The 11,018-nt window shown below is 28.9% G+C and overlaps 1 protein-coding gene across 6 annotated transcripts in view; it reads left to right on the plus strand.

Annotated features, from left to right (window-relative positions):
- The window catches only part of LOC145256384 (mitogen-activated protein kinase kinase kinase kinase 5-like), a 662,642-nt gene that overhangs the window by 472,872 nt on the left and 178,752 nt on the right, over positions 1-11,018 (plus strand). For 4 of the 6 annotated variants that reach the window (XM_080115226.1, XM_080115224.1, XM_080115227.1 and 1 more), the window contains one exon: positions 6,422-6,478. The exons of the other annotated variants lie outside the window; for them this stretch is intronic. In XM_080115226.1, coding sequence (XP_079971352.1) covers positions 6,422-6,478 — 57 coding nt within the window. The remainder of the gene's footprint in view (positions 1-6,421; positions 6,479-11,018) is intronic. 6 annotated transcript variants of the gene reach the window in all.

Genomic DNA, 11,018 nt, shown 5'->3' on the forward strand with positions numbered 1-11,018 from the left:
GTCCACTCTGACCCGGAGTGTTAGTACCTGTTAGGGTCCCAACTATGAGTAAAATAGAAGCAAAAAAAAAACAAAAAAAAAACATACTCTATTAAAAAATGATTCTTCAAAATCACTGGATTCAGCTGAAAAGGGTTGATATGCCGTAAAACAAAAAAATAAATAAATAAATAAATAGAATTTAAAACATTACCTGAACGAAATAATTATACTTTTTAATATGATATCGATTTATGATTTAAGTCACATTTCAAAACCTGAATTCAAACATAAGTAATAGTAATAAAAATAAATGGATAAACTTTATCAATAGCGTTGAAACATATTTTAAAAGTTCAAAATAATTTTGCTTTAAAGTCCTTCCATTATGCATGTTTGAAAAAGAAAAAAATCAACTTGTAATGCTAGTAGTTATTCAATTTCCTTTTTATCTTAATAAAACCATATTTTCCATCATATTCTTACAAGTGATCCATGTTTCTGATATAGAGAATGCACAGAAACTGATTTTAATATTTTTGTTGATCAACATTCAATTTTAGTTAATACAGTTTTTGACCTTGATAAATTAGCAACTTTAACAGACTACTTTAGTAGCAAGTAAAAAATCAAAAAGGCATCAGTTTGAAGTCTTAAAACCTCAAAATCTTCCCAAAATTGGTGCTCAGCATACACAAAGGACTAGTCTGTGTAGTAGGAATTAGTGCTTTGCAAACTAAAGAACTTAATCAATGACATTCTGGTGGATAGAGACAATACTCTTCCCAGCACTTCACATCAAACTCCGCTTAATCAAGCAGTTAACCAAGGCTCTGGACAAGGATAATAACTATTTCACTTCTTGTGCCAGGCTTTTCCAGGATTGACCATTGTGAAGTTAAAAGCTGGCATCTCCGATGGTCCTCAGATCAAACAGCTGCACAGTTCAAAAACTCAATGAATGAAGCATGGAAGGCATTTGTTCTGGTAGTGTAGAATTTTCTTTGCAACAATAAAGTCAGAACTTGTCAACAATATGTTGACTGTTTCAGAAGGCTGGGTTTCAACATAAGCGTCAAGATGCACTACCTATTTCCACATATAGACTAGTTTCCTGAGAATCTGGGTTCGATAAATGATGAACAGGGCCTGAATGAGATGGAGATCAGGGTCACTGGGATGAAGTCTTGATGGCTTACTACTGTTGGAATATGAAGTGAGACCTTCCTGCCATTGAGCATTCCAGGAGTTTAAAGAAATGGAAATTCAAGTACCATGCAATTTACGTGAACTTACCTTTATTAATGCCAATCATTTACTTTACATTAACCAATATTTCTAACAGATACATTTTTTTTCTTAAAATCATATTTAGGATGATATGTGTTGAAAAAATCAGCTGATAATGCCACAAAAATGTAATCGATTTTGTTACAAGATCTGATTTTTTTTTAATCAACTTAGCACAAAAACCTAACCTGGTGGAGAGAAACGGATGGCATTTCCTGATTCAACTGTGCAAAACACCCTGTTGTGTAGTGTTATAAAAACATCATTTGCAATCAATGCAGTTTCAGATGGTAGAAAACCTTGAAAAATTCATGTTTTTGTATTTTGCTAAAAAATTTTTTGATTTCTTGTCAGAGAAAAGAAACGAAAATGCTGGTCTAGTTTATCTACTCACTAAATCTGTGTCTTTTCTGAAAAGCCAAAATTAGAAAATATTCAGGAGTGAAAAATGATACAGTAGTTTTTATTGTTCCATTATATCAATCAGTTTTGTTTCTATTTTTTTCTTTGTTGTTGACCATTGTCTGTCTGTCGTGTGAATGTTGTACCACCAGTCACTGTCTTCTCACAACATAGCTCATCTTTTTCATCAATCAGTTCCCACCTCTCATCTTTAATTTTTGTCAATGTGACATGCAAGTCAAAGATTCCTGTTATGTTTTTGTGGTTGCATACTAATGTTATGTAGCTTTTAGTTTCTTGTCTTTCGTTTTTCCTGTAAACATTTTTCATATTTAAAAAAAAAATTAAATTCAGTCATGCTGGATGCATTTTAGAACATTTATATTTTGCATTGGTGACTGGCTAGTGGTTATTATTATCATTATTATTCTTATTATTATTATTGCACTTAATACCATGTGTGTGTGCATGTGTTCTAAAAACAAACAAATCTCCAAATCGTTGCCGAATTGAATTTGATCTTGGACGAATTAAAGGATATAAGAATTGTGATCATAAACTCTACTTAGTGTAAAAATTTACTGAATTTTCATGGTATCACTGATCATTGAAAGTGTTTTCAGTTGGCATCAATCAAAATGAATGGATTTATACCTGTTGCTGGAGTCTGAATGAGTTTGAGTTTGAAACATTACCGATTGGTAATACCATGCAAAATTGCAATTAATATTAAATTTCAGTATATTTTATCATTTAGTATGTGTGTAAAATCGGCCTATGAGAAAATCTAAGACTTAATCATAGCTTAGCAATTATAAGTGTATTCTCATTATATTAAAAATTAAGAAAAAAATAATTTTTGCCTGAAGAATTTGAGGGGATCATGAAACATTTTAAAACCTTAATAAATAAATAAATACAATATACTCGTTTCTAATTGTCCAACTAAATGTTGGATAAGACTGAATAAAATATGGAACATAGATTTCCGTATTTTAATGTTATTTTTAAATTTTATTTTATCATAGATTGATTCTAAATTTGTAGTAATACATGTGTCAGTTGTAAACGTTTTCAAGTTGACATACAGGCCTTCATTATTTATTATCAAAGTGCATACCTTGATTTAAAATGCAAATAAATTTTTTTTTTAAAGTCAACAAGTATGACAATTCCTGGATAATGATAATGTGCTCCGTCTCTTTCAGTATAGGTATGTTTAAACAGCTGTCTGTAGAAAACTAAACAGTAGTAAATCATACAGTATATATTTAAAAGAAAATAAGTACCAGCAACAAATGGCTCAAAGTATTTGCATTATGTGAACAAATGACTTTGTATTTGTATTATGTGAACTTTTTTTGTTTCAATTGAATTATAAGTTTTAGGTTTTCAATTCTTTAACCAGCTTTGTTTTAATAATAATGTTATTCTTTTTCTCCATTTTTTTATATCCAATTTTGCCAGTGCATCATCGTTCATTAAAGCAGTTAAACACATACACCTGCATCATATTGAATTATGCAATCAAGAGATGCAATGTAACACAAAAACTAAAATATTTTCCAAAAGCAATTTCACAAAGACTGACTTAAAATATTATAAAATTTTATAATTCAATCTTCAATTAATAGTTTTATATTAAATAGATGAGTGACATTCACAAATGACTCTCATTCGAGTTATCATTTCCTTGATAAAATATTTTATATTATTTAGTCATTTGTGCAAAATATTTTATATTTAATCATTTGTGCAAAATATTTTATATTATTTAATCATTTGTGCAAAATATTTTATATTATTTAATCATTTGTGCAAAATATTTTATATTATTAAGTCATTTGTGCTTTATAAGCACAAATTAGAAAATCATCACACATTTTAAAGTTCATGATTCATTTTTATCGCTCAAAAAATTGCATTATTGTCTTTTACTGATGTTGATTTAGTTTCATTCATAAAAATAATGCTTATTCAAATTCAATGCACATTCAAATCTATCAAAATAACTTGGAAATTGTCAATATTTGCTTGGAATACAAGAAGTACTGTATGTCAATTCAAAAAATGTCATGAAAAGGGAGACTGGCGAAAAAGAAACTTGGAGAATGCATATAACAAATAGAAATCCTTCATTTTATTTTTGTTTGTTTTTGTTTGCACTGAAAAGAAGTCTTCTAGAATTTGTTTTTAATCACTTTGAGATTGGAATATGACTGTTGTGCTTTTTTGTCCTATTATGAATTTTTTTAAGTTTTATACCAGTATTTTGACTGCAATTTCAACTCTTGTATCAGTTATACACACACACACACTTTGTAATAAGTTTTTATAAATTTATATCTTCTTTTTACTTATATAATGTATGCATCTTGTATGATTTTTACTATGTACATGTGTTATATGTAGAATGTAAATCTAATTTCTGTTTTTACTAATTGATTAAACTAAAAATTTGACATAACCTTTATCAATTCTGAATAAAAGTGCTTAAAATGAAATGTAAGTATTTTTTGGTGCTGGATGCCTACAAATAACCTATATAATATCACAATAAAACAGACAAAACTTCATTCTGTTGGCAATAGCAGATATATATCTGTAAACTAAAGTAAGATAATCTTCAACAACAGGTAATTCATGATTATTTAAACCTAATTTGTTAATTTTCAACAACAAAAAAATCACTGCAAGCTTAAAAGCAACAAATAGTAAGTTGTAAAATAAAATATCTTTACCTTTCTTTAAGGCAATTTTTCTGCTAGCGAATATTTATTGTACATATCCTGGCTACAATGAAAGGATCTATAAAATAACTTTATCTTTTGTAAAAATGTGTATATGCAACTGAATTCAATAAGGCATTTGATAATTTTTTTTTTTTTAATTTTCTTATCAGTTTGTTCAAGTTGGGGATGAAGCATTCTACCGAATGCTTAACATTCACCCACTAACTCAGAAATTCCAACCGAGAAATCTTAAGATTCTCTAAATGAATAATGAAATGGTCTTAAAAACAAGCAATAAATAATGAGCAGGTTTTCATTTTGTCATCCATGAAAATGTGCATTGACTTTGATCAGTATTGTCGGCCATGAAGGTTACACCTGTGATCATCCTTTAGTACACTCACTAATCACATCTTGCTAAACAAGCAACAAAGCATAGATTACTGTATATAATGTTATCCATAAACAAGTTCTAAAACAAGTACTTTCTACTATTATAGAATCAATTTTATTTGGAAAATTGCTGAAAATTATAAATTTTCAGCATCTTCATTGCACTGAAACTGATTTTAATATTTACATATGGAAAAATTTCTTTGGGTTTTAAAAACATTTATTTTCATCTAATGTATGTTGAATTGGTCATTAGCAGATTGTGTACTTTCAAACAGAAGATCAAATTCATTGGCATTTTATCAGTTAGTTGCTTCTCTTTTCTTTTTTTTTTTAATTATTTCTGCTGCTTGATTGTGTGCATGATCACCTAATATTGCATGATTTTCCCTGGAAAGAAATTCTGCTGACAACGATAACCAAAAGGTTGTTCTGCTATTTCAAAGTCAGTTAAAACCATCGACTTAAACTACTTAAAATTATATAAATGTATTATATTATTAATAAAATTCTTCCCTTTCTTTTTATCTTCATTATTTTTCTGCATGTTTTGGCTTTCTTTTTTCTTTCTGTGTTTTTCTTTTTATAGTTAAAACCCTTTTAAAAGTTTCATTCAATTCCATTTTTTAAGAGTCAAAAGAATTATCTTTATTTCTTGTTAAAAGTGTGAACTCTTTTAACAATTGCTGACTCCATTTTTTTTTTTATCATTCAGTTCTGTAACTCCCTCCCAGGGAGTTGGCATTTATTAAATTTAAATTAATATATAAATACAAAATAAATATTTATAAAATAGAGTTGGCATTTCTTGCTTCTTATTTAAAGTTGTATCTTTATTAAAATTTTAGTTGCGGGAAGTTATCTTCCTTTATCTTTCAAAATCAGGTTTGCTTATATTGTTTTTAAAACAATGAGAGTAACTCTCTTCAACATTGTAAGAATATTTATTAGAAATGACTTATATAGAATCAATGATAAATCTTAGAAACATGGCATCAAAGACATAATATCTCTTTAAAAATTTGTACATAATTCTATATTTTTTTGTTTGTTTTTGTAATGGTAGTGTTTCTATTAATGGAAATGTTTGTTAAAACACTAAGACTGTGGTTGTAGAAGTTAACAAAAAAAAACTTTTAGTTGTTCATTTTTTAAAAATTGTTTTCTATCTCTCTCTCTTACTTATATGTATGTGTCCATATGTATCTACCAGCTCTGAAACAAGACCCTCCTTTTTTTTTTTTTTTTTTTTTTTTTACTGTTCAAAAAATAAAAAATAAAAAAAACTTCAATAACTTTTTGTACTTTTCACATTTTATTGTTTTGTTTTTACTCTTTTTTCTGCTTAAAAAAATAAAAAAACTTCAATAACTTTTTGTACTTTTCACATTTTATTGTTTTGTTTTTACTCTTTTTTTTATGCTTTACATATAATCTGAAAAAAAAAAAAAAACACTTTTAGTTGGTAAAATCAATTTACCCATATTAAATCCCTGTATTTGTTTCTCTAATTAAAAAAAAAAAAAAAAAAAATTTTTTTAAAAAGCAAAACAAAATCTCTTGAAAAATATAAAATTTCAACCTGTCTTCCTTTAGCCATTATTTTGTTTCCACTCTTCTTGTAGGGGGCATCGCAGTAGCTTAATAATGACCCAAGAAGATGATGTACCCATTTCTGAACAGTAAGAAAGCCTTTACTCTTTCCACTTTCAAAAGAAAAAACTTTTCTTTCTTTAACATTTTCAGCTTCAGACAAACGATTCTTCTTGAGTATTCAGTGAAATTAATGGTGGTGGTTTCATATCGAAATTATTTTCTTGTTATTTTCTTCCTCTTTTGTTTCTTAGTTCAAGGGCACTAGGCAAAAACTCTTGGAACTAAATCTTAACAAGCTGATTTTTGTCCCCCAAATCTCCATTATGTTGCTTGGTAAGATTATGATGGACTTTCACACAATCATTTATGATTCGCATACCTGTTTTGCTCGATTTGTTAACAATTAACAAAGTTAAAATATTTCCGTTGAAAATACTATCTTGATAGTATTTTCTAGTTTTTATAGTTTAATATCTTTTCTTTTTTATGTTTTATAGTTCGATATCTTATTGATGATATCTAATGTTATGAAAAGCCATTAAAATCTTACATGCAATAATTTAGGATTAATAGGCATTTTAATCTATTCAACTGCCTCCTCACTATAACTGAAATTGAAACATGCTTGGAACTTTTCATATGTTATTCCAAATTACATATGAAAATATTATGAAAAAAAAATCAACCTGTCAAAATTTCGTTCCGGTTTAAATGCAAATGCTCCTCGACTATTTCAGAAATGATAATAAAATCTAATACTTGTTATTTCTTAGCAATTTCTACCCCACTCCCACCTTTATTCCGACTGCTTTACTGCACTATCCTCATCTGCTTGTCCCACTTTGTACAAGCAAGTCTAAGATGATTACATTTGACACATGTACACACCTCTAAAAAGACAAGTAAGTTTCCTTTTTTCTTTTTCCCTTACACGTGATTTAGTGAATGTGCACTAAGTGTAACATTTACTTGTGTTGACTGCAGACCAAGCATGCTCCGTTCAAGTTCTGTTGGTTAAGGAGCATCCAACAAGTCACTTACACTATTAACGCTCAACCTCCAACCTCCTAACAATTGAATCTCATCTAGTAGATGAAAGAGAACGTGTCGATAACAAATCTTATTTCTACTGTAATAATTGCCCTAGGCATGGGAAATGAATGGGAAAGAGACCAATAGTTGTTAAAACGTTCCCTTGGTATCTAAAACAATTTAAGAATTTGTGTGTGTGCGTGTGTGAAAGACAGAGAAAACAATTAAATACAAGACATAAAAATTAACTGAGTTTGCTCAGTTTCATTTAAATTAACAAACTTGTGTAGAAAAAATTTGAAGATTTGAAATTTATCAAAAAAAAAAAGAATAAACGAAAGAAAATGTAAAAATAGAATATTTTTGGTACGTATGTAACAATTGTTCTCTTTTCTTTTCTTTTTTTTTCAATAAATTTCAAATATTCACGTTTTGAAAAAAACATGTGACACTAGTAAAAATGATGTGGAAAAGAAAAAAAGAAGTATAGATAAATAGCAGTAAACAGTGTATCACAAAAGTGAGTGCACCTCTCACATTTTTTGCAAAGGGTAACATAATCTTTTGTACTACTTGGAGTTGTCCAGATTTGAACTATTTTTATTATCCACATCATTTTTCTATATATTATTTTGAAAGTGGGCGATATGAACAAAAATACCCAGCATGAAGAATATTATTGTTTTCTTCTGCTTGATATTATCTGAGAGCAATAAATATGAGATTATAGTATTATTAGTAGTAGTATTACATTTAAAAGAGGTAGCTACAGGAAATTAAGTGCATTATTATTTTTTGACACATCAGAATAAGAGAGATAGAAAGAGAGGGTTGAAGAAAGATTGTGAAAAATGGGTGAAAGAAAAAGAGAGAACGATAAAGAGATTGCAATAGATAGAGATAAAGAGTCCTATGTGGACCCAAGATTAATCTTGGGTCCTGTGGTTAGAAGCAAGAAAGACAAGTCTTACCGTGGGGGCTCAGCGAGTGAGTTCAGGCGAAGAAAAGGAAGAACAAACATGGCGGCCAGCATTTTTACTTTGTCCGTTCTCACGTAATCTCGTGTGTGCGTGAAGATGGAAACTATAAAACGATGTTCATTTCTCGGTGCTGGGAGATTATTCTCGATCAGGCAGGAGAGAAGGCAACGAGAGTAGAGACAGAGGACTGTAGCGATAATCTTTCTTGAACATTCCGTTTGTGTATTTGAGGTGAACCCACCCACCCCCATTATACTTCAGGTCCACATAGGATTCTTTATCTCTATCTATTGGAAATCTTTATCTTCATGGAAAGAAAACACAGATTAGGTGTAAGAAAAATATATTAACCAAAAGGTTACAATTATAGAATAAAGGGTAAGCGGAGCTTACTATTCGGTTGTGTTCATTATGGCTATATTTTTGGGGGAAAATAAATTAACTCTGTTATATAAGCTGCATACAAACTACCTTTCACTGTGTCAAAGTGTCATTTTGTTATTAACTCATGGAGAAATATATTTAAATATCTGCAGAAATGTGATTTTTGTGATACAATGTAATTAATATTAAACTGGGGTTTGAGATGATAATGAAGTAACAAGGTGTATTGCATTGCTTGAATGGTTTTTTGCCAGATGTTTAGTTAAGCTAAGTAGATCTCACAACTTAATAACTCAGGACCACTACACAATAGTTTTCTGTATTGATTTCTGAGGTTTTAACCTATCATAATATTAAGACACCATGTTAAAAAGGACAACATAGTCTCTGGTTATTCTTTAATTTAATTTTTTTTATATGATTTGAATATCGACTTTGATTACGCCTGGACTGATAATTATTTCTTGCATTATGGATTTTTATGGCTGTTCAGTATTGTATGACTTTTTGTGACCTTTGCTTCACTAAATACTGAAGAGCTTATATATATATATATATATATATATAACTACTTCATTTACTCACATAAATTAATATACGACAGTATAAATTTATGCATGACCTTGAAGTATTTACTTCAACAGTGCTCAATACGTAGGTAGAGCTAGTTAGTAAGTTATAAAATATATACGGCGATTAAGCTACACTGAATATTCTGTGTTTCATCCACTCTAGCATTCTTCAGGCTTATGCGAGAATTTTGTGGTTGTCTTGCGTTTTTACATACCCACCTTCTATTGAGTTTTTTGTTAGCCAGTCAGCTTTCTAGTATCTACCGCACCCTTTCTAATAAGCCAATGAGCAGGCACTTACAGTACAAAGGCCCAGTTGATCTCCGGTTGACCCGTTCCTTTGTGTGTGTGTGCTATTTAGCATAGATATCTAGTGTTTTGACCTGTTTCAAATCTAGGTTAAGTTTTTTTTTATTTATTTTATTTGTTTATTTTCTATTGTTATTGTTAGTTTTAAAATTATTTTGTATCTCTATCCTAGAGTAAATTTTATCCTGTGAACACAGTTGTTCGCTATTTCTCTCCTACAGTTTAATAGATGTTAAGGTTCTTTAAAGTATAGGATAGCAAATTTTTCGTAGGTCTCTACATGTGTTTGCTTGTTTTACTATTTTCCATTCGACTACCAGCGAACTTCCGCTTTCCTTGTGTTCCCAGTATTTCTTTGCTCGCATTGTTTTCATACGGTGTTTTTTATTATTAAATGTACTTTTGTGGTCATAATATCGAGTTTTGAAATCTAAGGAAGTCATACCTACGTAATATTTCTTGTTATTCGGGTTTTCTTTCGCAAATATTGTTGCCTAGTAAACTATGCTTTTGGTTAGATATTTATTTTGATGTGGGCAGAGTGTGTGTGTATATATATGTGTATGTTTATATCTATATGTGTGTGTGTATATATATTTGTGTATGTATATATGTGCGTGTATATGTATGTATATATATATATATATATATTTGTGTATCTATATGTGTGTGTATATATATGTATATATATATATGCGTGTATATATATATATATATATATATGCGTATGTATATGCATAATGTATATATGTATGTATATATATATACACATGTGTGTGGATATATATGTATATATATATACATATGTGTGTATATATGTATATATATACATATGTGTGTATATATGTATATATATACACGTGTGTGTATATGTGTGTATATATGTATATATATACATATGTGTGTATATATGTATATATATACATATGTGTGTATATATGTATGTATATACACGTGTGTGTATATATGTATATATATGTATATATATACATATATGTGTGTATATATGTATATATATACACATGTGTGTATATATGTATATATATACACATGTGTGTGTATATATGTATATATATATACACATATGTGTGTATATATGTATATATATATATACACATATGTGTGTATATATGTATATATATACACATGTGTGTGTATATATGTGTGTATATGTATATATGTGTGTGTATATATGTGTATGTGTGTATATATATGTATATATATGTGTGTATATATGTATATATATTAATTTTATTTATACAAACATTAATGGCTACATATGTGCATACATGTTTCTGTAATCACCCACGTTGGGGGATTACGTCTTCAGGCCAAGAATTACCGTCGAA

The sequence above is a fragment of the Euprymna scolopes genome, chromosome 32, assembly GCF_053919585.1.
Source record: "Euprymna scolopes isolate OS-2025 chromosome 32, ASM5391958v1, whole genome shotgun sequence".
Taxonomy (NCBI): Eukaryota; Metazoa; Mollusca; class Cephalopoda; order Sepiida; family Sepiolidae; genus Euprymna; species Euprymna scolopes.